The sequence below is a fragment of the Cyanistes caeruleus genome, chromosome 4 (genome assembly GCF_971803275.1).
Source record: "Cyanistes caeruleus chromosome 4, bCyaCae1.hap1.1, whole genome shotgun sequence".
Taxonomy (NCBI): domain Eukaryota; kingdom Metazoa; phylum Chordata; class Aves; order Passeriformes; family Paridae; genus Cyanistes; species Cyanistes caeruleus.
In genome coordinates, this window is record NC_141704.1 from 14,431,617 (window position 1) to 14,459,221 (window position 27,605).

General features: G+C 46.0%; 1 protein-coding gene across 1 annotated transcript in view; it reads right to left on the minus strand.

The window, feature by feature from the left end:
• Positions 1-1,900: 1,900 nt before the first annotated feature.
• Positions 1,901-27,605, minus strand: part of LAMB1 (laminin subunit beta 1) — a 42,447-nt gene continuing 16,742 nt past the window's right edge. The window contains exons 14-33 of the mRNA XM_086886807.1: positions 26,832-26,990; positions 25,989-26,116; positions 25,415-25,538; positions 24,670-24,874; positions 24,367-24,510; positions 24,039-24,270; positions 23,361-23,524; positions 22,684-22,908; positions 21,621-21,838; positions 21,417-21,513; positions 12,251-12,620; positions 10,418-10,602; positions 8,980-9,221; positions 7,308-7,511; positions 6,779-6,923; positions 5,836-6,043; positions 5,528-5,669; positions 4,511-4,687; positions 3,103-3,262; positions 1,901-2,215 (exon numbers count right to left, since the gene is read on the minus strand). Coding sequence (XP_086742933.1) covers positions 2,079-2,215; positions 3,103-3,262; positions 4,511-4,687; positions 5,528-5,669; positions 5,836-6,043; positions 6,779-6,923; positions 7,308-7,511; positions 8,980-9,221; positions 10,418-10,602; positions 12,251-12,620; positions 21,417-21,513; positions 21,621-21,838; positions 22,684-22,908; positions 23,361-23,524; positions 24,039-24,270; positions 24,367-24,510; positions 24,670-24,874; positions 25,415-25,538; positions 25,989-26,116; positions 26,832-26,990 — 3,666 coding nt within the window. The 3' untranslated portion in view covers positions 1,901-2,078. The remainder of the gene's footprint in view (positions 2,216-3,102; positions 3,263-4,510; positions 4,688-5,527; positions 5,670-5,835; positions 6,044-6,778; positions 6,924-7,307; positions 7,512-8,979; positions 9,222-10,417; positions 10,603-12,250; positions 12,621-21,416; positions 21,514-21,620; positions 21,839-22,683; positions 22,909-23,360; positions 23,525-24,038; positions 24,271-24,366; positions 24,511-24,669; positions 24,875-25,414; positions 25,539-25,988; positions 26,117-26,831; positions 26,991-27,605) is intronic.

The following is a 27,605-nucleotide window of genomic DNA, read 5'->3' on the forward strand; positions in this document are numbered from 1 at the left end:
CCTCTGTCTTCAACACAGATGAGGGAACAAGGGGCTCTCACTGCCCTGAGCTGGAGGACTATGTGCAGGATGAGCTCCAGCTGCAGCTGGATCCGTACAAAATCTATGGGGCCTGATGGGATTCATCCAAGGACCCTCAGGGAGCTGCTGCTGTCATCACAAAATGCCTGTTGGATTTTTGTGTTTTGTTTTGGGTTTTTTTGTTGGGTTTTTTTTGAGCAGTCTTGGAAATTTAGAGAGCTCTCAAGCTGACTGGAAACTGGTGGAAGTTGTCCATGATTTTTAAGAAGGGTAAGGGGGACCCCAGAAACTGGCAGTCAGTTAGAGGCCTGTCAGTCTCACTTTAATGTCTGATAGAGCTATGGAGTTTATTCTGGGAGGTATCAAAAAACACTTGAAAGACAATGCAGCCATTGGTTACAGCTACCATGCCTTCAGGGAAGGAAAGTCCAACTTATCAAACCTGATTTCTTTTTATGACATGATAACCCTCATAGCTGGTTAAGGGAAGCCAATTGATGTACCCAGTTTGGATTTCAGCAAAGCTTTTGATACTGTCTCTCAGAGGAACCTTCTGGACAGGCTATCCAGCACACAGCTGGATAAACACATCGAAAGGTTATGGGTGGCATCAGTGGTGACCTGTCACTAGTGGAGTTCCACAGGGCTCAATCTTCAGCTCTGTGCTCTTCATTAATGACCTGGAGGCAGGACAGGAAGGGATACTAATCAAATTTGCAAATGATACAAAACAGTCACTATCTGTTGACTTCCTACGAAGGCAGAGAGGCCCTGCATAGAGACCTTGACAAATTATAGAACTGGTCAATCACCAACCATTAAAAGTTCAGCAAGGGAAAGTGCCAGATTCTGCACCTGGATGTATGGACAGACTGTGGAATGAGAGGCTGGAAAGCAATGCTGTGGAAAGGGACCTGAGTGTCCTGGATGATGGAAGGTTGAACATAAGTCAGCAGTGGAGGCAGCCAGGAGGGTCACCCATCCATGGGGGCATCAGGCACAGCATTGCCAGCTGGGCAAGGGAGGGGACTGTCCCTCGCTGCTCTGCACTGGGGTGGCCTCACCTCGACTGCTGGGGCAGTTTTGGGCACCACAATATAAAAACTATTAAACTATTAGAGAGTATCTAAAGGAGGGCAACCAAGATGGTGAAGGACCTTGAGGAGAAGCCATATGAGGAGTGACTGAGGCCACTTGGTCTGTTCAGCCTGAAGGAGACTGAAGGGAGACCTCACTGCAGTTACAACTTCCTCATGAGAGGAAGAGGAGGACAGACACTGATCTCTGGTGACCAGTGCTGAGGGAGTGGTCTGAAGTTGTGTCAGGGGAGGCTGATGTTGGATAATTAGGGTGGGTGGGCACTGGGAAGGGCACCAGCCCAGGGCAGTGCTCACAGCACCAACCTGACAGAATTTAAGGAGTCTGGACAGTACTCTCAGGCACATGGTGTGACTCTTGGTATGTCCTGTGCAGGGTCAGGAGTTGGACCCACTCCAGCTCTGCTTATTTTGTGATTCCAAGCTTGGTTTATCACATAAATTTGGTGCATTCATACTTTCAGTGCTGATCTCTGTTTTCACTCTACATCTCAAGTGTTTCATAATCAGTGACATGACAGTGGGGGGTACACAATCCTTTTTGAGTACTGTGGTGTAACTAACTACACGTGGGTGGTATTTCTTCATTCTCTGGTAATTTGGTCTGAGTCACCATACTATATTTCATAGTAATAGGAACCCTTCTTTAGAATTACATAGTTCAAGCCAAGATTTTATTAGATCTCTAACCAGTTTAAGAACAAGACTTGCTAAAGGACTAACTGATGTACCATTGCAGCTACTGAAAATAGGAAGGAACTTAATAAGTCATACTAGGTACATATAGTGATACAAAAGTACTGTTTATTTTCAATATCAAAAAGTTACTTTTCTTTGGTTCTGTGGCTTTAAAGTTCAATATAAAACCTGTTCACCTCATCAGGTCTTAGTGTAATGTCAAAAAGAACTAGTATAATACTTGTAAAATCCATCCTGAACACAAGCATTTCCCACTCCTGTTTATAAGCAGGTGCTATAAACAGCAACCTTTTGGCTGATTGTCTGTAAGAGGGAGCGAACTGTCTCTTCCAGCTCCACCAACTGCTTGGCTTTGTCTTCCAGAACTTTTTGATTGTTTTCATATGTATTTTCCAAATCTGTAGGCAAAGGAAGGCAAAAAAAAATAGCTTAATTGCTAGTGCTTTAATACATGTAATTCATTATAGCTATGGATAAACTATTCAAATTTATTTCTATTGTGGAAGATATTCTGATTGGGACAAAAAGCCAAACCCAAACAAAAATAAACAAAGGCTGGAATGGCACCTTTTTGTTTCATTAACATAGGGATGTAAAGGAACAAGGAAGTTATTTTCCAAAGGTGAAAATCTAAAACTGTATTCTGAGGGTTAAAATAATTGTCATTTTCTGCTCTATGGTGGTGTTTACAGAACAGTGAATTGTTTTGGTTTGTGTCGACTAAGTCTACTCAGCAAGTCACAGTAACTGCAGGAGTAGCAAACAGGGAAAGAATGAGTTCTTGGCCTGGCAAAACCAGAAAGAAAAGTTAATTCTGTCTCTTGTAGCAAGGGACAGACTGCCTCATCCTGGTTCAATCAACTTTGTCAACAGTAAATGATTAATTAATCTGTAAACTGGAAGTCCTGTGTCCTGATTAGCTTTTGTTTTAAGAGCTTTCCAGGGTGGGGTTAGAGGAGTACTGTTGGGAAATGGGGGGTCTTGCTGGAACAGATGAGTCCTTGTCCTGAGCAGAGTAGTTTTATTCCTTCTCTGTGGTGGTTCTGGGGGCAGTGAGAGGTGCCACACCAGAAGTTTGTGTCTCACCTGTAAGTTTCAGCTTATTCTATAGAAATCTTTGCTTCAAAAAGCTGTATTATGTCCATAAGAATAAGGAAAGCAGATCAAGTCTCAGTAAAAAATAAGTACCTTTTCTTTTCCCCTTTTGCTGATGAATAGCTGGTTTAACAGTGTGATATTGGTTCATGTTCTAAGGTGCTGAATTACCTCCTCAGAACAGCCTTACCTTTGAGCAGCTGGAGTTTGCTGTTTGCTTGAGCCAACAAGGCTCTAGCTTCATCTTGCAACACGCCTGCTTTCCTCCTGGCCTCGGCCGACTCCTGTGTCTTCTTGGCAATGAGCTCTTCCACGGTTCTGTACTTGCCGCTCAGCTCGTTGTTGAGGACCTGTTCCGAATTCAAGCACGAGATGGAGCTCACACAAAGCCAACACAGGGACTTGGCATTTCCTCCTCTGTCCTTCACTAATCCACGTGCAAGGCGAGACTACTGAGCTGGGAGCTCAGTTAACAAAAGCAGAAATGGGGCCAGGGTATTTCCTACTTCCTGTCCAAGACTAAGAGCTGCAATGAAGACTCATCAGTTGCTCTTTTGCAGCTCTGTGGCTGTTTTACAGCTTCAATACTGGCACTTGGCAGAGATTTATGGGATTCAGTTACAGGGTTCTGTAACTAATGGAAACCATGGCCCCTAGAACTGCTGGGAAGCTACACGTGGCACTGCTCCTGGCTGAGTGGCTGCATCTGGGGAGGAATGCCCTTGCTTACTCTTTCAGCAACAATAACTGAACTAGCTGCCCAGCTGGTGTTGGTGAAAATGCTGGCAAAGGCATGATGTTGGTTTCTCAGCTGTGCTGAGAATCTGGGGTTAAAATTAAGAAGTCCTATGGCCCAACTAAATTCAACCATTGAGCAAGATAACAAACCATAGCTACACTGGAATTCTCTTGTGTTTACTTGACAGCACCTGAAATACTACTTAGTTTTTTGATATTGTTGAGTTGATGGATAATGCAGCTCTCCTGTCAGAAAATGGCTCTCTGGAGATTGATACACTAACTAGAGACAAGAGATGGGAGCAATGAAACTTCCTTTGGCAGATTGGTCAATTGTTTTGTTAATGAACATTCTTTTGCTATTACAAAAGTGTGTAGCAAACATTGGGAGTAATGCCATATGTTCACAGAGAAAATCTTGCAAATCTGATATTTAGCAATTACTTCAGTTTCATGTTGAGATAATTATTTTTCCTGTTGCTTGATTCTGTATATGCCAAATTCTGGTTTGTTTGTCCTGAACCTATCATTGTCATAGAATCATAAATACTCTATACAAGTGGGTAAAAAAATTCCAGTTCTCCTGTGACAGCTAGTAAAGCTGAGGAATAGAAACCTATCTCTGAAAGGCTGACAGGTTTCCTGCAGCTATTTCAGAACCTGAAAACTTCTCAATACATCTCTCTCAGGATCTAATACCAAAGTAAAAAGTAGCTATCTTTGGTAAGAGCATAAATATTGGAGTATTTTCTACCCCCAGAATATGAGCAATAAATGTGATGGATCACATGTATTCATTGATCTCATTTTAGCCAAACCTGGGGGAGTTTTGCTGCCTTTAGGATTGTTCCTGAGCTCACCTTTTGGACTTCTTCAGCATTTTGTTTTGCACTAATTATTTTGTCTTCTATATTTCCCACATTCTCTGAATTTGTAGCAGCCTTTTGCCTAAGGTCTTCAACACTCTTCTCTAGCTCAAACAGACGTAAGGTAGCATTGTTCAGTGTTTCTGCAGATGCTGCATTTTCAGATTCAATCTAAGAGAACGAAGAATGAGAGTTAGACTTTCAAAAGACAGTGGATATAATACTAAACTTTCTCTATAAACCCTGCTCAACTAACTAGTTTGTGTCCATAGATCTGAGTTTAAAACAGTGTTTTAGCTTGCAAAAAATTGTCCCATTGCAGTCAGGATGAAAAAGCTCAGTGCTTGAGAATGGTATTATGGGGCTGCAAAAGCATTAAGGAACATGGTCAAAAAGTACTTGATTGCGTTATATATGCAAGAGCTGACAAAATTTCAGACATTTGACTCCATCATGTGATAATGGACTTGAGAAGCTTCTAAATCAGCCAAGCTTCAGAAGTACAGATAGCACTGTGGTCTCATGAGGGCTTTGAGATGAAGTCTGCAAATACTTTTATCTGACAAGACTGGGGCACTTGGCACTTCAATCCAGCATTTATTTATTTTAGTCTGGTGCTGCAGTGTGGATGACACTGAGCACACAATACACAGCCAGTGTGGCTGACAGGTGTGGCTTGCCAGGGGTCTTGTCAGACATGCTGTGTTAGAGGGCTACAGTCCTGCTCATTTAACTTGGCTGGTGCAGGATTTGGGGTGAGAAAAGCCTTTTGGTGTTTGTTTTTGTTGTTGTTGTTGTCTAGTTGGGCTTGTGCACGAGCAGATAGCCCCCTAGCATCTGTCCCACTCACTCTGAAGTTGATGTGAAGGTAGGAATGGTTTAGATGCATTTTAACTGCAGCCTTTGCTTTGCAGTACCTAAGAGCTTTCCCTAGACAGGCTTACATCAATTTCTAAGCATCAGACTTGGTGCTGTTTCTATTATCTTAAGAAATACTCATAAAGAACTCACTGAAGTCAGCAGGTCTTGAGTTCCTTTAATATCTTCATCAGCTTGTTTGATAGCTTTTTCAGCTGCATTTTGAGCTTTTTCAGCTTCTTCCAGTGCTGCTTTCACCATGTCTGCAGTGACTTTGACATCTGTTGCACCTTTGCTGTGGAGCAAGATTGTTAATGCTAAAAATGCTCTTACTTTGGAACTGGAAAAAGAGCATAGGCTGCAACGGGCTGGTTTTGCCTCTTACAGAAGGCATGAGAATTTACATCAGGGAAAGTTAAACTGCATTTTCTGATACAATGAGATGAAACAGGGCTGCATACCTCGCTCTTTTAGCTTCCTCCAGTAGCATTTCTGCTCTGGCAATGTCTCCAGCACTCTGCTGCAGAATGACCTCAACATCAGAAAGGCTTTCTACACGCTCACGAATATCTTCTGTCAGGGCCTGCAGCTGCTGGGGAGTGCTTGGCATCTCCATGTTCAGCACTTCATTAGCCACTGCCTCAATGCTATCCAGGTCAGCGCTGTCTTCTAGCAGATGGACACAAATGTCAAAGATGTGAGTAAAAGCTTCGCTCTGTCATGTCTCAGCACTCAAACTCTTGTTCAGCTGCTTCCTTAATAATGAAAATTATGGGCAAACTTCTTCCCTGAGATTTATGGAAAATCAAGGTGTTAAAACTACTTCCCAAAGTGAAACTTCCTTCTCAGGAGAGGCCCAGCAGGTGTATAGGCCCTGCTGGCACAGCCCTCTTGGAAGCCATTTGAAGATCTTGGTGCTCAGCTGGGGGGAACCCGAGCCCACAGGGAACAAAACCAACAGCTGCACGTAGACGTGTTTGTGCTCCCAGCATAGTCAGCCCTGAGCAAACAGGCAAGGAATGGCCTGCTGGCAAACAAAGCTCTCATTTAACCTTTACCTGCTTGCTTACACAGAGAGAAATGCAGTTTCTGACTTCCTTCCCCTTTTATACTGCTTTGTCTTTCTGGCCAGAACTTACAGACATACTTGGCAAAGTACAGCAGTACAAGAGCCTCAGCTGAAATGCGCACAAGAACGTGTCACAGTTTGCTCTCACTTTCTTATTATCTTGGTTTTCTCTTAGTTTTCCTCATGTTTCCAGATTTCATCATACACACTGTCTGTCTAGGGGAGGTGGGGGGAATGATGACAACCATTGCACTAACCCTTGGAAGATAATACAGATGTAAAGCTAGTTTTCACAAACACAGAATTAAAATATAATCAAAATATAAAGTTCTTACGCATTAGGAAGTCTCTAATCTGTTTAATAAGATTTCTCAGATCTTCATTGCTTCTGTCCACTTGTTCTTTTGTAGCATTGGTTTTGAACAAAACTGCTTGTGCATTTTGTTTTGCTTCATCTGCTCTCTGTTTTGCCTCAGAAACCTAAAGAGAGGAAAATGGAAGGCTTCCTTGCTTATCTTCTTATGCTTTAGGGCTTGTTTTAAAACAATTCATCTGGAGTCAGAAGTAATAGTAACAAGGAATGCTTTTTCTCATAAAACTCACAGAACACTTGGAAGCTGGCCCTGATCCATACCACCAGCGCTAGTTTAAACAACTCAGGCTGATGTTTAGTTATCCATGAAGCTTCACTTTAGCAAGCTCCCTTTTCTGAAGATATTTATAAGCATAATGAAGTTACACAACTCAAAAGAAGTATTTTCTGCAGAAACCCAGCACATACTTTGTCAATTAGCGTCTGTGCTACAACATACAGATTTTTTTTCTTTCTTTTGTACTATCTTAACAATTGATTTGGCATATTACCATTCTGGAGAGTTGCTCAACTTCTGCTAATGCACTGAGGATGTCTCTATCAAAATCCATAGCCTTCTGCCAGGCATTGTGAGCTACGGTCACCAGCCCGTCGCAGCCGGGGCCTCCACACTTCTTCTTGCCTTCCTCTGTTCGGCAGTTCAAACCTCCGCACTCAGACTCGGCACAGGAGGCTCCCGGAGCAGTGCCACACGTCTGCAGGGACACAGGAGACAAAGGAAGCAGTCACAGACTGATTTCCATTGCTAGGCTGCATGGGGACTGGAGTAGGATGCTACTCTACCACAATATTTGAGAGTAAACTTTTTTTTTTAAGAAGTGAAAGTATTTCTATCAGCAGCATTGTGCTGAGAATTATCCACAGCTTGGTCAATTGTTTGGTTATGAAATAGCACAGGAGTTGGTTTAACCAGAGGGAAAATCAGAAAATTCCCTGTTCTTGTGAGGTTCTTTTACGTTTTCATGCCCCACCCCCCCACTCTCTTTTTGCCAAATGATAGTCACTAACTCAGGTTTTGCAGCCAAAATACTCCCTGGGAAAACCTAGGGGCTGAGCCAACTTAGTGGCAGATGTCTCCTGTGAAGTGTAAATGAGTCTCTCTTACCTGTTTGGCATGTAACCCAGCAGTAGCTAGAAAGCAGAAAGATTGTGTGTGTGTATGTGTGTGTGTGTGTGTGTGTGATGATTGCACCTCCAAGCAACTCAGTATTTACTGCCTTGATAAACATCTACCCAAGATCTTCAGTCCTCAAGAACAGTCAGGGCAGGAATGTAGGGGAAGGGAAACTAAACAAAAAGATGTCTCTTTCTTCCCTACAGAGAAAAAAGGAGGGCTGAGGGAGTGGGAGGAATGACTAGTTGTAAAGGACAAGAGACAATCTGCATGTGAAGAACTTGCTCTCTACCACAGGCCTGGCCTGCCTAGGGGAGTTAATGAGCAGTGCCCTGCAGCCTGCCTTCACCCAGGGTTGTTCAGGGATTGTTCACTGAATGCAGCTGGCCAGCTTCCAAGAGAAACTGAAGGAACACTCAGCCTCTCCCAAGAAAAAGCTATCCTTAATCATATTTACAGATGAGCAGGCACGTTCAACAGAGAACATGCCCTTTTGACTCCAGCTCCTTGTAAGTTCTGCTTTGGCTCAAGCAGGAGGATGAGCCTGGGGTGATGCTGAGGCCCGTGGGTGTGAGCAGAAGCGCAGCCTGGCCAGGTGCAGCACAGGCACAGAGTGTACCCGAGGGAGCTGCAGCAGGGAAGAGGGGAGCCTAGGGAAAGCAAGCACTGAACTCGGGATGGGCTTAAGAGGATGGCTCTCAGCCCAGCAGATTTGCCACACTTTTCTGCGTGTGGGAACTCCATCCTTAGCAAAGAACACTGGATTAGAACAGGGGTGATGCAAAAACAGGTGCTCTGTTGGGGCTGGAGAGAGTAGGAGGAAGACCACCATGAAAGGCTGGTCTTTGAAAGCCAGTAGTGTCAGAGCCCACCAGTAAAACAACCCAGTTCTAGCCCACAAAACCGAGGGGTTGCTCAACCAAGCAAGGTACATTTTTCATGAACCAGCCGCACATCTCACACTGTCACCCTACAGTTCCTCCCCACCCGTCACAAACCCGACTCTATTTTTGCTAGGGGTTTTATCCCAGCGATTCTCAGCTGTGTACCTTCTCAGCCACCTCAGAGAGATCCAGGCTCTGCAGCTTTCCAGCAAGTTCATCCAAAAGGCGCGACTGCTCCTCTTGTTTAGCCTTGAACTGGGCCTCCTTCTCATTGATTAAGTCTTCCACTTCCTGCCGCGTTTGCGCTGACAGCTCCACGGCGCTATCAGGATGAACAGTGGAGGCATTGACCCTCTCCTCTGCCTCCAGGGACATCTGGAAATACTTGGTGATGCTATCCAAGGCTCCTGCAGAAATCAGAGCGAGCTGATGAGAACTCTGTTAAGTTACCCAAAGGAACATATATTATAGATGTTAGCAGATGACACATCAGGGTTAGTGACATTTCACATCACAGCAAATGAAACACTGGCCTTGGCAGCTGTGTTCAGTGCCATTGCAAGGATGACAGAATTTGGCCTCTCATAGAAAAAAGTTTTCATTTTTGCTTAGTGGACAGCATGTCAAGCTGGACTTTGAAGTTTCCCTTGACCCTAGTGACTAAGTTGTGCTTGCCCTAAGGGCAAAAGGAGATTTGGCCTTTTGAGGTTTCTAGGGGAACAGTCTGTTTTCTAAGGATTCCCTTATCCCATTAATTCTTATTGCTTGCCCTGGGATGTCTGGCTTATGGAGTCACTGCTTGGAAACTAGTCAGAGCTTTCCTAAGAAACAACTGCTTGAGGAAAGATGATGATTTATAGAACTGTTGATTTTGGACAACTTCTGGAGAGGCCTTGTGTGGGTGTGAGGGACCCTATGGGGGTGGCTATACTCTGCATCCTGGGGCAGCTTTCCTCTGCAGAATACCAAAAGTCAGGGACTCCCCGGTTCTACGTGCTACTTGCCTCACTCTGAAATCTCCCATGATCACTGGAAACAATCTCAGACTTTGTGCAACCAGGAAATTTATAAGAAAAATTCAAAATACTGTCTTTGAAGTCAGCTTTCCAAATTTCCAAATAATTAGGTGACATTCCTCCTCCTTCAGCAAATTTTGATTCTTGGCCCATTTCAATGTGCCAATGGACATGCAAGGCTTGGCTGGCTCAGAAGAACTGGGCCCTTTACCACGAGCTCTTTTTTTTTCCACCCAGAAACAGCAATTGAACAGACTGAGGGGAGCAAGAGGGATGTCCAGGCGTATCTTGAAATCTGTGGTGCACTTTCTTCTGCTGTGTCTCATTTACAATGTGTTCAGCATGACACCTTAAGATGGTTCTGTGCCCCAATAATTTGAGACAGCTTTGCAATGTGCAGAGGAAGAGACAGGGTGAGGGGACAAAAATTCCTGCTGCATCAGCAACTCTGCTAATGCACAGAAAGAATCTGTCCCTGAGGAACTGTGTTTTATTACAAGTTAAAAGATTAATCTGCTACTTAAACCCATGCACTAATTAAATCTTTGGCCACCCTGCTGCTTTCTTCCCCTCCCTGTGACACTTACCCCGAACATCAGAGATCTTGATGAACTCTAGCTGCTCTGCAAGCTCCTTCACAACGTGGTCAAGACTTTTGGCATCTGTCTCCAGGGCGCTCAGGTCCGTGTCTGTGCTGTTGCTCTTTGCTGCTAAGGCTGACAGGTTTTCTTCTATGTCAGCTATCTTAACCGTAACATCTGCTGTCAGCTTTCTGTAAAACAGGCACAGGACTCGGGATGGGGAGGAAGAAGGGTGATATGCCACCTACTTCACTGGAGTGTGGTGGCTAGAGATGTACTCAGCTTCTCCCATGGCAAGACCTGTCCTCCCCCAGTGGAGCTCTGAGTGATTTGTAGCAACATGCGTACCTAGAATACTCTTTTGTTTCCTTTATTATACAAAACTACTTTTTAATCTACAGCACGTTTATAAACCCAAAGCACCAAACTGCTCAGAAAACAGCTGCCTTGTGTAAGATATTAACAGGAGGCAGATTCCAGAGGACTGATGTAATGCTCTTGTATCATGGCAACTGCATAGGTCAGAGGTGACTACTATGATCCATACATAATTTGCTTCCCATCCCACACAGCTCAAATGTAGTTTTGATTACTACAAGCTCATCGGACAGATTTGAACTTCAGGAAGCAGGGAGGGGGGAGCCTTAGTTTTAACACAATGGATTCTTTAAAATCTTCAGTAAAGATCACTCTTCACCAGGGTTTTGAAGGAAAGCCTCCTGCTCTAAGCATTCACTCAGTGAGCCATGGAGCAGGCTTTAGCTAGTGGGATAACCCTAAAAGGAGAAGCAAGTGAGTATTACATGTCAAGGCTGCTGTGGAACAGAAGTGGGCATAGGAAGCTATTCCCATGCATGGTGATCCCATCAAGCCCAGTATTTCCTCATTCTGAAAGAATCAAGGCAGTATGTAAGGTCTAGATCAATTTACAGCTCTCTCAATAGCCCAACAGCCTGCTGTTTTCCAGGACTCCTCCAAAGCCCAGTACTTTTATATACAGCCAGAGGAGCAAGAACAGATACACAAAAGGTATGTTAGGGAAAAGCAGCTCAGCTGCTCTGACCTCCTTCAATACACACAGAGCCCAGAAGCAGCAGCAACCCCCAGCTCTCCAGCAGGAGGGAGGGGAGCTGTAGGACACAAACAATTCCTAATTGAGACATTTGTGCTTTAATCCTCACCCCTTTGCTTTGTGCAGTTCCCTTTACAATGCACAAGCAAGTTGGAGCAGTTGCAGATAAGGCTAGAAAGCCTCTGTAATCCTACTTAATGTTGGACTGCCCCATCTCCAGACTACCATCTTTTGTGAGCTTAGCCCTAAAAGAAAATATAAGGCTTCTACCCTGAGAAAAATGGAAACAATCGTTGTTATAAATCCGGTACTTCCCCCAACACGTGCTCACAGTGCGGAAAGGAGCCCAAGTTTCCAACTCATCAGCTACACTTGGAAATCTAGGAATTTAATCTCTCCCCCTCTTCATTCTCTCACATAATAGCAGCGTTTGTCCTTTGCCCTGGGGCAGCACAAGGCAAGCATGAGTGGCTCCCTGGTAATTAGCTGGGATGGAGCAGCCTGGAGAGCAGTGAGAGCAGGACAACCCCAGCCCAGCACGTGGCAGCTGCACTGCCCTGGCCAGGTCTCTGCTCCTGGGATGGGCACTCCCTGCCAGTGCTGAGCATGGCGAGGTGCTCCAGCAGCCACAGCACCCTCGGCCAGCCAGAGGAGCAGGAGTGCCCTCAGCCCAGCATGGGGACACCAGCCAAAAGTAAATCCCAGCTCACTGGAACTCCCACTCCTTCTCAGGACAGACTTATTCAAGTAACTACAACTGTACTCACTCTGCTTCCTCGAAGAGGTTCCCAATGTTCTTCAGGGGCTCAGCAGCTGGATTTTGAGCGATGATGGTTTTAATTTCAGTGAGCTTCTCCTCCAGTGTGTTGAGCGTCTGCTGGTATGGGCCAGTGACTCCAGTGATTTTGAGGGTATTAGCCCTGTCCAAGAACTGCTGGGTCCTATTAGCCAGCTCGCTGATGATCACATCCCAGAGAGCAAAGCACTGGTGGCACGGCACGCAGTCAGGGAAGAAGCCTGAGTAGCCCCGGGAGCACTTGTCACAGTGCAGCCCTTCCACCCCCTCACTGCAGATGCACTGCCCGGTGGCACGGTCACACTGCGGGGTCTGGACGCCACGAGGATTGCAATCACATGCTGGGAGAAGAAAAAGGCACGTGTGAAGGCCGTGGAGAGGGAAATGACTGTGATGTTGGCAGAGTGGAAGAAAAATCAGTTATAATAAAGTGGTGAAATGAGTATAGAGGTGGTCAGTGTCTGAATTATAAAAAGCTAAATATGGATGCATCACTTGTGTATGGAGAAATCAAGTGTGAGTGAGAAAGGGGTGAGAGGTGGGGAAATAACTCTAGGGGAGACCAGGACTTGCACATCTTGGAAGTACAAACAATGACGGAGCAAGGGTGGACACTGCTTATTGCAATGTTCAGATGTCAGCTGGATAGCAACTGAAAACAAAGATCCCAGTTTCTCTCCTGCAATGAAGAGTGAGTAGAGCAAGGCTCTCGGGACAGGAAAAGAAATGGCAGGCAGGCACATAGCAGAGGGTTTAAGAGCAAGCCATGAGTGAAAAAGAAAAATTGAACTAAGAACAACCATTTACTGTTTTATATAGTCTCCTCCAGCAGAGGAGTAACAGTCAAGTGAGGAATCCTGCAGATCAAATCCCAACCACCTTCCCCTGCACTCCCACAACAGCACACTAAAAGGAGATAACTGATGACACAGCACTTGGTTAAGTGGAGGAGCTCTCTTCTGTAAGGTGCTGTGGGTGCTAAAAGCTGAATTGGCTTCCAAGAACAGGAAAAATCTATGGAGCGAAAGCTCTTGTGAGATATTCTAGGCAGAGGTACAGGGACTGGCTCAGAACATGCTCCTGCCATAGATAGTGGGAAAATATTCACAACACACATTGAGGAGGCTGGACACTGGGCTGACATTTTGCGTATACAGAAAATCAGAAAAAATCTGGCAGTGAAAAGCAGAATAGAACAAAGAATGTGGTTATGGGCAGCCCTGTAGTGCTTGAAGTATTAACAACCAACAGCCTACATGCTGTTTGTCACCCCCAATGTCACCCTCAGAGAAAATGAGGACACTTAACAGATTTATAAATTTTTAAAATTATTTCACAATTTGAGCACCAACTTCAGAGTTCACACCTTCATGAAATGCACTTCTTTGGCACTAACCCACTTCAGAGAGAAGTTAGTCAATTAACTTAGGGATGCACAGTCACTGCTGAAAGCATAGACACACTTTGTACACAGTAAAGCTATCAGAAACGTTTCCATGCAGTGAGGCTGCCACTTGACCTCCTTAATTACAGGAGGCAGCAGAAGACACCACCAACATGCAAAGCTTTTAATAAAGAGACAGCAGCGAGCAACAAAAAGAGAAGCTTTGAAAATAAGTACATCATCTATCTATCATTATAGCAGAATGCACTCGAAGCAGGTCAAGCACATGTTCCTTGAACAGGAAAAGGACTGGCACACCTGATAAAACCCCTCCCTTACGCATCCATTTACCAGGCATTCTCAAAGGAGGTTAAATGGCTCAAAAGGGCCCATAAATCAATTCACACACCCAAAGCAAATGCCCCCTTGAAAATAGGGCAAAACACAAAGCTGTTTTCAAGACTGTACATTGATTGCTTCAATGCCAGAACACAGTGGTGGTCTTCAGTTCAAAAATTACACAAAGAGCCTCAGCAGAACAAATCACTCCTCAACAAAACGACTTTCTTGTACAATGTGAATATGATAGGCAAGAGACAAAAATAACTTCTGCTGCCTGCACAATTGAGCAAAACGGTCCTTTGTTCTTTGAATTATACCCTGACACAAGAGATTGTTTTTACTTTACATCGAAAGTGCTTAAGTAGTCAACTCACCATGGAATATGTTCCCTGCAGGCAAACCGTTGAGTTCCTGTTCGAAGGTCAGTTAACCCTTCTGTCAACTAATAAGGCCCTTGGTATAATGATGAATTGTCTGAATTCCTCTGTATAGAAAGAGGCTAAATGGCATGTGGTTTTTCTCAAAGATCCTGAGGTCTGATCAAGTTACATGAGTACTTGCTGCTGGCAAATCAGATCACTATATTTACTTGCGGATTTAAAAGGCTTAATGTGAAAAGAAAAAAACCCTAACCCCATGTTGGTAATTCTACTCCTGAATACCTGCATGTTCAGCAAAAGCAGATGACATGGCTTCAGTAGCATTTATATGGTGAAGTGGATTTCAAAATCTCTGAAACCAGAAAATACCAAGGAAGGAGAGAGAATTTAGGTACTGATGTACTGTTTGCAAAGTGGAAACCCAAACTCCACAGCTCCGTGCTGGGGGATGATAAGAGCAAAGAAGTAATTTCTTCTAAATGCAGCACAACAGTTAGAAGAATCCAGTCCTACAAAACTCCCAAACCAAGCTTTGCAGGACCATGAGAAAATTTTACAAGGCAGCTTGAAACATTACTGTTATTCCTCCATTTTAAGATTTTTTTATCAAGTCCAGAAGCAAGCAATCCTGGCTCTGAATTACCTCAGTCCCCTGACTGAAATACATATATAAAATGGTTTTCAAAAGTGCTGGTTTCATATTCCTCTTCCTCTTCTTCATGCTCTTCCCAAGACATTAGCCATGTATAGGACCATACCCTCTTTCACCCCTAAATACCTCTAACACCTCTAGTGGCTGAGTCCTGTTCCTTGTGCCCTGGACACCACCACCAGGCATTTTACCCTCCAGCAAGGAGCACGTTCAAGGCCACTGAAGAAGAGCACCTTCCTGTTATGCCATGGTGGGGGTCAAACCCTCCACTCACTTCAGTTGTGGCCCGTTCTCAAGAGATGGAAAGCAAGCCCAAGGCAAGATCATGTAAAGCCTTCTAGGCAGCAAGGAGCACCTTGAACACTGCAGTCCACCAGGCAAATAAGCTCACTGCCAGCTTTCACCTCTGCCTCAGGCAATGCCTGCCTGCCAAGAACCCACTGGCTTCAGTCTCTTTGACTGAAGGGAATGACTTCATCCTGAAGGAACAAAAACATAGTGACAGTGGCAGGGTGTATGTGGAAAGAAAGGAGGACCTCCAAGCTGGCACAGACTGGAAAAGACTGGCACAGGATTGGCAAATAGTTCATGGTATAACAACTGAGTTATTCATGATGGTGGGTGCACATGCACCAAAAACATTCCTCTGACATTATCACTGCCAATGAACTGGAATGTGAATACCAGAGATACCTTGATTCCTATCACCTGCTATAAACAGAGCAAACACCATATCAGAATGATCCAGCCCATCATGCCCAGTATTGTGTTTGACCGAAGTACCACACCACCACTTCTTGCCACAGCAGAGCTCTTGTTTCTCCAGCACCTCCTTTGTTATGTCCAGCTATTCCTGTGGCCATCGTGTGACTCAGAAGCAGTCCTGTACTGAGACTGCTGTTACAGCAGTTTTGCTTCTGCTGTACCCAAACAGGCTAACTCACACACAACCTTCAAAGCAATGCTTTGCTCAGGAGATTCTGGCTCCAACCAGCACACTCCTAAGTCTGATGTAAGACCTGAGCAATACAACACATCCAGTGCTAGTGTGTGTCTGGTTAATCTGATTTTTTCAAGAACAAGAAACACACAGGCACATCTAGGGATACAGAAATGTTTCAGATGTAGCTCAAGAGCTTCATACTCTACTTATCAGAGTATATGTGGTATAAGGAAAGACAAAGTCCTGTAAACTCCTTTTATGTGGCTTCCCTATGCTTACATGACAAGAAACTGGGAAAGTAGTTCATTTTGCACTGCAAAATCAAACAGATGGAGTTTACTTCAAGATAGTTGTATGCCTTGACCATTTTGAGTTGGAAATGCCTTCAAGACAAATGGTTGATTACTGTCCCTTCATGCAGACAGATGGCCCAAAGCCAAGGTGAAGGGCTGAGAGTTAATGCAGAAATGGCTGCTTGCACAGAAGATCAGTGTTAGACAGGCTTCAAAATGTAAGCAGGGCAGGACATTGCAGAACCTCCCATGGAAAACACAGTGGGGGAAAAGAAAGATTTTTCTTTGGAAATCATTGGCCCAAGATTTAAGGGTTTTCAAAGGAGCATTTACTAAATTAAACAATAGGTTTCTGTTTTGAAATGTCATTTTGGAACTAGGCGTATTGTTTTCTTTAACTGAGTGTGCAACTCAATCAGCAATTTTTCTGTGGCATACTTCAACTTCAGGGAAATCATATTTTTGACAGGAAAAGTATTAGCCAAATTCTTTAGTCAGGATCTGCTGATTATCAGATTATGAGTATAAAGGATTGTAGCTGTATCTGTTTACAAAAGCATGTGCATGTATGTGCATGCATACACTGGATATTCATGGGTAGTTTTTGTATCAGCTTCATCAGTGCATTTCTCCTCCTCCTTTTTCCTGATCCCAAAGACAGAAGTAACACTCAAACATGTATACCAAATGCAGTCATGTAAAAACCTAAGAGGAGAAATACAAAAGAGGCAAATAACTAGCTTGAGAGGTTTGCTTTAAGCTCAAAAGGCTCTATGAATTGCTCTATCTTTCACCTACTCTGACAGCTCTGCTATCTTTTCCTCTGATTTTAAATATTTAGAACTCACTTCCATTTAAACTACTGTAATTCAATATGCAGTATATTTGCACATCACGTAATTCAAACTCAGGTGTGTCAGAGCACTTAATAGCAGAGATAATAGAATGGATACTGAATCGGCTGTATGAAGACCAATATCAGTGTTCAATTCCCTACTGGGGGGTACCAGAAATGAACAAGTGTTACACATCATCTTACACTGACTAGAAATAACTTTTCCAGAAATATTTTTTTACTACTTGAGACTGAGGGCGGTGAGCATCAAATGTTTAACTCCCCCACAGAAAAAACACAAAGGTTTTGTTCAAACATGATTTCCTGGCATCATTTCCCAGGGGTAGTGAGGCACTGTGATAAGAAAACCATTCAACAATTTGTAAGGTTGAAAGTTTTGCAGAGCTAGCAAATTTCTTCTGAATAATCAGCTATTGATTCAAGTTACCCTGCAAGCATAGTGCTAACTCCTCAGCATTATGATTTTCAGTAGGAATGTTAAGATAAGATCCCAGCCTAAAATTACTGGAGTTGTGCTACATCTTAACATGCTAGCAGACCATGCCAAAAGGATGGCTTTCTGGAAACAATCAATACACATTACAATATTTTATGACCCTAGGTCAATTAATATTATGAAACTCAAAGTGAAAATTATATTTTCTTTAGTATAGAATTTATCTGATTTCCTTTAGACACTTCTCACAGAAACAAGAAAACAAGACATCTGGTAATCTCTCAACACCAAAAACACCCCCTATAAAAGCAGCCCATGTGAATAGTTTAAGACCCAGGTGTTAAATTTTACGACTACAAAACTTATTCTTAAATGGCAATAAGGTAATTTTCATTGAACAGCTGTTTCTGCACCAGCCACATAACAAGGACTAAAAACTAGGAAAAATAACATTCTTGTCAATGTATGTATTTGACAAAAAAAAGTGACTATTTTCATCACAGTTCAATTTAATTTTACAATAGGACTTTATACTCATGTCCAACACAGGACATGCTTCTTGTGAAGGGGCTATAGCAACACCACCTAACTTCCAATCTCACACAGTACCTCCTGCTAACTGCACTTCAGTCTGCTTGTTCAATTTATTACAACAGTAATGACAGTAAAATTGTCATCTTCATATTAGATCAAACATAAACTTTAAGTATCTACTGTGCAAAGGCACTGTTTCAGCTGCATCTGCAGCCACTCCACATCTCAGGCTTCCGAGGAGCCTGGAGCCTTCTGCTGGAGGCTTTGTGGGTTGAAGCTAGTGCCGAACTCGGCATGCTGAGTCCTGCACTTTAGTTGCCAGGCTTTGGAAAAGCTCCAGCAGAATGTCTGGGAGACATGAATTTGATGAACTCTGTAGTGCCATTATTTACTACCTTAGGGAGGATTTTTATGCACACGTTCATGCGCAGGCTCATGCAGAGCTGCAGACAGCTCGAGGCTGCAGCAATGGCAGAAGAGTCCTGCCAAGGGGCTGGCCCTGCCCCCAGAGCAGGCAATGCTCACAGCACAGCTCCTGCCCACTGTCACTGCACTCCTCCCAGGGACCTGCATGAGGCCAAGAGAGAAATGCTGGGCTTTTCCCCATCCTCTGCCTCTGCTGTGCTCGTTTCAGGTGTTATGTTAAATTCAGTGAGAGACTGCTGTGCTTTTTCAAAGCACAGGGAGTAAGCAGTCTCTGAAGACCCAGCTCACTGGCTCTCTGTGGTGTATAATTCCCAGTGGACATTTGTGGGTGCTGAAGTGCACTCAGTGCTGTAGGTTCAAGCTGCCCAAATACAGGCACCTACCTCAGCTTGCCCCAGCAGTGTGGTGCCAATGTTATCTCTGTGGTCACTCAGAGAGGAGACATCGGATGACACATTTTCTCCATAGCAGGGGGGCACACAGACTGTAAATCAAATCACCCAGACCAGGTACAAAAACCTGCCTTCTCTGGTTTCTGCTTCACTATGTCTGATCTTACCAAGGTTTCTAGAAAAGACATCACAGGCAGCAATGGGGATGGCAGGGAAGAGTGCCCTAGAGCCTGGTTTCCAGTGGAGTGTACTGGGACCCTGGCCCACATCCACAACTCACTGCTGCTGCAAGTGCCTGAGAGCCCATGGAGAGCTGCAGCCCCCAGCCTGTCCTAGATGGGCCATTTTGCAAATCTCTGCATAGCTATGTCCAGAGCTTATCTGCAGGTGCTTGGGATTTTTTAGTATTGTAGAGGTTGTAAAAGCGCAGAGCAGTATGGTTCCCATTTCTCATCAGGAGCTTGTGTTTCTGGATGCCAGCAATCTGAAGACCTCATGTGAAGAGATCACACATCACCATCCTTGGAGTAGTTGATTCACTCTGTGGTTTTCAACCTTGAGCAGAAGCCACTTGCCCTAGAGAGTGAAGGATCCCACGCTGGAGTCCTTGGGAGCAATGTCCACACCTCTGCATCAGCTCAGTGAAGACTGTGTCCACACTCACATGGTTCAGAGTTTTTGTTCTTCCCTATCCAGATTGGTTTCTATTTTACTCCTGAATGCAGCACACATTGTGCCCATACTGACTGCTTGGGCCAGCAAGAACAAGCCAGGTGGCAAATGCCATGGCAAGAGCCCACATGTTCCCTGCAACTGGAGCAGACGTCTGTGACAAAGCCTTGTCTCAGTTTGAGCTTCACTTTGGCTGCAGGCCAGATCCCAGCTGTTTTCCAGGGACACTGCTCAGCAGCTCCTCAAACAGCAGAGTTTTCCAGTTTGCTTGTAACCCGTGCACCCCTGAGAACTGCTACCTGCCCACGCAGCAGCTGCAGGTCTGCCAGCCTGAACATCACCGCTCACTCCCTGGGGCTAAATGAGGGCTGAGAAGTCAATTGTCTTCTTGCCAAGGAAGGATAGGAGACAGGCAGGAGGCACTGACCCCACCACACCAGGGAGAGTCTGCAGCACCACCCAGCTGGATGCATTCCATGAGCAAGCACACGCTTGGAGCCTGTCCAGTGCATCACGCCACAGGCTGCCACTGCTCAGCCCTGGGCAGCAGCTCTCCCCACATGCCACAGAGACCTCCTGTTGGATGTAATCATGAAGGAAAATCTGCCTTTCCACCTGAGGGAGTCTCCTCTATCACTAGGGCACAGAAGGGATGGCAGACTGGAAGGGAAGTGTAGATCTTGCACAGTAAAAAGAGGCTCTGAAGAATATATTCTCTCTTTACTTCAGAAACATTAAAACAGGTTATCACATGTTCAAAAGACAGCAAAAACTCCAGAGAGATCAGAAAAGATGGTATGCTGCAAAATCCTGCTGATAAGGTATGCAGATGGACTCCATCAATAAACCCGATGGAGACAACTGATACCAAGAGACAAGCCCTGCCCTGGAGCCAGCAGGGTCAGCACACCCCTTACCATGTCAGAACACTCACAGCCTCTCCAAAGGCAGCCTTTCCCCCAAGAAACCCAATATGTACTCAGGAACTGGAACAATTCCCCAGTCCTTTCATCTGCTGCAGTAACCAAGTAGCTGTGACCTGCCTATCTACCAAGATAATGGGCTCTAAGGTATCTCTATTGTGAGGGATTTATTAAAGACCACAGCAAGCACATTCCTCCCTGCAGGAAAAAATACCTTAATCTATTGCAAACCCTCCTGGCAAAGGGTTCTATTTGAACAGATCAGAGATACAAGTTTGTTCTGGTCTGGACAATGTTTGAAGTTTCTTTTCCAGCTAATGAACAGACTTGTTTATAATGAAAGGACATAGGCCATCCAGTTTTCTAAACAACCTACTTCATGGTGCTCTGTTTTACAGCATGTAGCTATGGCTAACCCACTACATGGTCTCTTGCTTTCTTGTTTATTTTCATCTGAAATATAAGGAAAGTCTCCTTCTAAATAAAAAACCTCCAGTCTCCATAAGAAGACACAAGAGCTGGTGGTCTTGAGCTACACACAACTGAAAGGCAAAGGAAACTGGTTTCCAGACCAATTCTCAAACTCAAATGCTTGTGATATGTTTTGTTATCATGCTGGCTTACCTGACAGCATTGCAACCTTACCCTTAAGAGTTTCTTCTAAGCAGAGAGGTTTGTTTCTAAATAAAGGTCAGAAAAGAAAAACACAGACAAGCACAGGGCTGGGCTCCTGCCACACGTCCCATCCCACAAGGCATCAAAACCCCAGGGCAGACCCCACCATGCCTTTTTCCCTCTATTCCAAGGCTCAACTGGGCTGCTCCTGGCAGGGGTGTCCTGGCGATGGTGTGCCCAGCCACACAGACATTTCCAAAGGTGGAGCAGGCACCAAGGTTGGACTCACCTAAGCACTCCACGCTTGGGTCACCCCAGAAGAGCTCCTGGCACTCCCGACAGGTCCGGCCTCCGAAACCTGGCATGCAGTGGCACTGTCCTGTGAACTGCCAAAGCCAAAACACAAACCCATCAGGAGATGTGAGCCCCTCAGCAGCTCGACCCTGCACCGGAGCAGAGGCCAAGCCTGGGGCACACACCCGTGCTCCCTCACCTCGTTGCAGGCGGGGCCGAGGGAGCGCGCAGGGTCGCAGTCGCACTGCTCGCAGCCGGTGCCGCTGGCCAGCCGCCACGTGTGGGGGGCACAGCGGTCACAGGTCTGCCCCACCACGTTCGGGAGGCACCGGCACTGCCCCGTGGCCGCCTCGCAGCGGCAGCTCTCCGAGCCCTCGCAGTCCTCCCGGACAGTGCCCAGGTAGTTGCAGACGCACTCTGTGAGAGAAAGAGCATGGCACCTCCATGTCGACCTGCCCCCTGCTACCAGACTGCCCTCACTTCACATCTAGTTTATTTTCTGAGTCTGCAGAGGTGTGGGCAGATGCTGGTATATCCCAATACCAGTGGCCAGGCCCGGGTGACCCAACACTGAATGACACCCAGCACTGCTCAAGAGCCCCCTCACGTCCCATGGCTAGCCATCTCTATAGCTTCTGCCCCAGCACACAGAAGGCCACAGGAGTCCTTCATTCAAGCAGCTCAGCCCTCCTTGCTCTTCTCCATTCCTCCCTCTGTACAACCAAAGCCCAAGTCTGCCCAGCTCTCATCAGTGAGCTATGGTGGCAGATCTGCTTGAAGTGGCCAAATGGCCAACAGCGAACTCAGCTGCTCAGTGACCTGTCTGTCCTGCTGGGCTGTTCCTGATGCTGCAGGAGAGGTGGGTCTGCCTCCTCAACACCCATTTCAACTTCCTGTCATGGCCCTCATTGCCACTGCCCAACCACTCCTGCAGGGACCTGGTATAAACAAAAGCCAACCCTCCCCCCCACCCCTTATCTCTTGAGAAGAGAGAAACAGAGACCAGTATCAATAGAGTAAGAAGCCCCCATCCTGCAAAATCCCCCTCCTTTGAGCAAATGTAAGTGCTGTCTCTGTCTTCCCTCTCAAATGTAAAGGGCCCCCCTCCTGATCAGGAGCCCCACCCAGCTGCAGGGCAGCTGCAGGCAACTCCAGCTGGAAGTAAAAAGGTTTTTCCTCCACCCCAAACGCTCCCAGGTAAAAAGCGTTTAGGTGGCCACTGCTGCCCCTGACAAGGGGTGCTGGGGCTGCAGTCCACTCACTTCTGCAGTCCTGCTGCAGGGCACTCCCGTAGTATCCCTCTCTGCAGAGGTGGCAGTTTTCACCCTCGGTGTGATACAGGCACTTCACACACACTCCGGTCCTCTTGTCGCAGGCCTCTGGGTCAGTGGTGTCGATGTTGTTGTTGCACTGGCACGGCTGGCAGGCGCCGCCAACCTCATCGGGGCTCCCAAAGAAGCCAGACGCACATTCATCACATCGACTGCCTGTTTGAACAAACAGGCACAGTGGGAACTGCCATTGCAGCTCCCAGGGCACAGCACATAACCAGCAAGGCAATAAAGACCTTTATTGGGGGGCATTAACTGGACCATGTTTAAAGAAACAGAGACAGCACTTGGTGAGACTGTGGCAACTTGGTGCAGAGCATGGATGGTACCACCCAAGGCACCAAGGCACGCTGCTCATCCCCTCAGTTTCAGCGCTGTCCTGCCCACCCTTTGCTGAGCACTGGTCATCCCTCGCCACACTGATGGAGACGAGGGTCACGGTCATGCTGGCATCACACACCCAAGCCACGCTGCCCTGGCACCTTCCATGTGAGGCAACCCCCAGCAACAACCCACTGATGCTGGTGCTGTGGTCACATCTAGCCCATATGAACATACCCTCTCCCTGAGAGGTTCACCAGCCACCCCTCCAAACTCCCACCAAGTACCTATGTATCCCACGCTACAGACACACACGACTTGCAGTGTGACTGGATCCTGGTAACAGCCACTGGCAAACTGGCGTCCACTCTCGGGGCCGTCAGGGCAAGGGCAGGGGCGGCAGTGGTCACCAGATCCCAGGATGGGGTCTCCATAGTAGCCAGCCTGGCACCTGCACAACAGGATACACAGCATGCAGGGACTGCAGGCAAGCACACTGCAGGCCTTGCTGTGACTAAGCTCAGATTTTCTACCACTGTGAAGAAGCAAAGGGCAGAAATATCCTTATGGCTCTCCCTTACCACTCACGCTCCTAGCAGCTGTGTCCACAGACACAAATTTGCCTGGTTTACACCAGGATAGGAGACCCAAGGTTGGATGTCAGCCTTGCCACTGTGAGGCCTCTCAGAAAGCTTGCAATGGCTCACTAAGGGTCTGGGGTCCTGCAATGTGCTCTTGGTCACTTATGCAGGCACTGCTGTGAGGTGCGAGCTTGTGGGCAGGGAAGAGGGGATGCCCCTGCCACCAATCTCCAGAACCACAAGTACTTCTCTGACCCCCAGGGCCCAGGGACTTTCCCTGTCGCTTAACTCCTGCCTGAGCATCAGCACCAGAGAGGAGCAGCTGCTGCGCCCACCCTGCTGTGGGGAAGGAGAGGGGCCAGGGAAAGGGCGCACGTGCCATACCTCTCACAGTTGTGCCCGGCTGTGTGGTCCCGGCAGCTCAGGCACTCCCCAGTGTAGGGGTTGCAGTCGTCAGCGTGGCCATTGCAGTGGCAAGGCTGGCAGCTGGGGAAGCCCCAGAAGCTGGGCAGGCAGCGGTCGCACTGCCGCCCGTACACCCCAGGGAAGCAGTGGCACTGGCCCGTCTCCACGTCACAGAAGGTGTTGTAAGAGCCTCGGATGTGGCACTCACACGCTGCAAGGAGAGCAGGAGAGGGGCTGAGTTTCCAGGACAAGCCACAAACTCAGGGCCCCAACCACAGCACAGCCCAGAGCCAAGGGTTTAACATACGTCGGCATCCACTCGGCCCAAACCCAAAGGTGCCAGGGGCACATCTGTCGCACTGTCTTCCAACAACGTTGGGACGACACTGGCACTGTCCTCCATTGGGGTCACACACCGAACTTAGGGAGCCCTGAGGGTCACACTGGCATGCTGAGCAGAGAAAAACATTGGAGAGAGTGAGTACTGTGGCATAGGACATGAATGCCCTGCCTCATCCCACGTACACGCCTTCCCCATGCAGACTGCTCTGCCTGCAAGCGCCATCCAGCTCCCAGGCACAGCTTGTCCTACAAGTAGATGGTTACGTACATAATGCAGTCTCATGCAGTAGTGCAGAAATACTGAATATTATGTTCTTGCAGACATCTGTCATGGGAGTTTTCACAACACTCCTGCTGTTTTCCAAACACCGGTATCTTTGGAAGGTTTCCCAAGCACTGTTTGTGACCACGTCTTCGCCCGAGCCTCCCACTGTGAATATGTCCAGCGATTTGCAGTATGGCATGAGAACAAGCTACAAAATAATTTTACAATGACAAAAGTGTTACTACTTATAAACAGCCTCCACCAAAATTGTGAAAATTCAGTATTATCCCAGTTTCTAACCTTTTTTTGGCTAAAAAGCAAACAGACAGACAGAATTTGGAAGGCAAATGACAGTATTTCTCTAGTTTTGGTGGAATACTTCTGCTATCTGACAAATTCTTACCAAATCTACCAAATTCTATCCATTCTAAAGAAGATTGACACTGTCATTGATTTTCATGACCTACATAACACACATAACACATTAGCCTCCCGAAAGAAACTATATGTCTGCGGACTAGCTGCAGTCCTGAAAAATACCTCAAAAGCCTCTTAGCAGAAAAACAACTCACATACTTTAAGGAACTTTTGAAGAAATCTATATTACATTACATTGTTCAGTTGAAATCTGACTTCAGCTGTAAGGAGCAATGCTGCAAAATACTACTTTGAATTTACACAGACACATGCCAGAGGAGATGCAAATATCCAGGCTTTTAAGAGCATCCCTGAAATAAATTCTGCTCACAGAGTCAATGAGTGTGTATGGGTTCTCTGTCTCTGTATCCACTGAGGAGTACTGGGGCAGCTCCAGGCGGATGGTGTAATTCAGCCCCTTCTCGAAGCACACGGGCCGCGGGAGAACAACGTATCTGAATGAGGAACAGGAAACAGTCCTTACTTCAAACGTACGGCACTGTAAAGCGCTTCAGGTGCCCCTATAAAACAATCAAGATAACAGAAAGCAGCCAAGACCCAACAGAACAAAAGCTGTGATGTGAGAGAGGCAGTTTGGAGGTTTGTGGAAGTCAGAACCAGGAAAGGTTATCAGCAAGGCAAAGAGTCAAATCAATGTTCACTCACAGGCTGTGCAAACACCTCCCCCTCCCTCTACTCAGTGAACAAGCCATATGAGAAAATGAGAATAAACTTAAAAGCTCTTAGTCTACAGACACACTACTAAATGCGACTTTTATTACCCACTGGAAATTAATTTTCATCTATTTTCATAGAGATTACAGCAAACTGAAAATGTGACATTATCATACTTCAATTTTTAAATGGTTTTTTTCCTCTCCTTTTGTCTATCCAGTTTTACCAACCTGGATCCAGGTGGCAGTGAGATCACTTGATTATCATCATCAGGAACTGTGTTGCCACATCGGCTGCCTGTGGGAATCTTGCCTGGGCGCGAGACACTGATCACAGCTTTTTCCCACTGATCAGGCAACTAGGGAAAAAACAAGGCTCATCAGCATCAAGTATTAATCATAAACTCCTGGAAGCATCCAGAGCTCAGGCCAGGAAAAGTGTGAGCACAGACTGGGTGGTCACTGTGCTTCAGGGAGGATGGGGCTACAGCTGCAGCATCAATGGGGCATCTACCAGCTGCAGGTGTGGGCTGAGAGCAAGGAGCAGGTGGCCAGCAGCCCCAGCTGCATCATGGCATCACCAGGGAGGGGGTTTGGTGACCTCCTCTCACCTCTGGGTCCTGTATCTGAGTGTTCACTGCAGTTAGTTGCTGCCAAACTCTAGGCAAGGAGATGGAATTTTTCTCCTTTACTCTGTGAATTATCAAAGCCAACTGCTTGCAAACTCTTGGCTACAGGCATTTAACATCCAAGATGGGCAATTTGCTTCCTAAGGTGCATGATGCCCATCTGGCCAATAACAATAACAAGTTTATAGTGATGGGACTTGCTGCTTTTTAATTTGCTCATTAAGCAAGTGCTGAAACAATACAATAGTAAAACAAACTCTAGAACAAATAGTACTAGAAATACTCAAGATCATTTTGGATTTTCACACATCTCAGACATTTAACTGAGCACCTGTGCTTGTCTTTGAGCCCTGATGACTCCCTAAAGTGCCAGGCTCTTGTCAGTTGTGCACCAGGACAGCCAGCACCTGCTGGGAGGAAGCAATGTCCACACTCACAGACCCACCTGCGGCTCATAGCGGATCAGAACATCATACTCCATGGAGTAGGGGATGTTGTCGATGTGGAATTCCAGGTACCCCCCCTCAGGGACTCTCACAAATCCTATGCCTGTCCATGACGGTGTGCGGTCTGGTGTGTACTGGCGCTCTATTATGTTCACTCCCTACAAGACAGGGAACAGATATTTCAATACTGATCTGTTAGATTTGCAAGTCCCATGAGAGTACATGAAGTGTGGGGTTCTGCTGATGGATGACTTCTGGATTGCAGTATCCACTGTTTGCATCCCAGACAACACAAATTCTCTTTTAAATCCATATATGTGCACACCATTGCCCTTTCACTTAACAACATAACAAATGCGAGAGATATAAAGCAAAACAAGACTGTACAACTCTTAATTTATTTCTCTCCTATGGTGCAGAATGAAATTTAAAAACTTGTTGTGAGTAACTAATTTACCAGCTATGACATCTCATTTACCATACAGATTTCCACATTGTACTTGTGGCAGTAGGATTTACTGCAGTGGCACATCACAGTTCCATTAACCACCCAAGCCTGAGCGTTAATCGCTTCCTGGCTACACCAGGCTGTTTCAAAGCAAACCACTGCTCAAAATAACATTGGAAAAGCAGATTATGGCTTCAATGAGCAGGGTGTCACTAAAGACCAGAGATCCTAATCATTGATAGGTATAATAGCCAAATCAACACAAGGTCACCCTTCTCAGTCTGAGGTGTCAGGCTTTTTATCTGTTTTTTATATAAAGCAAAGA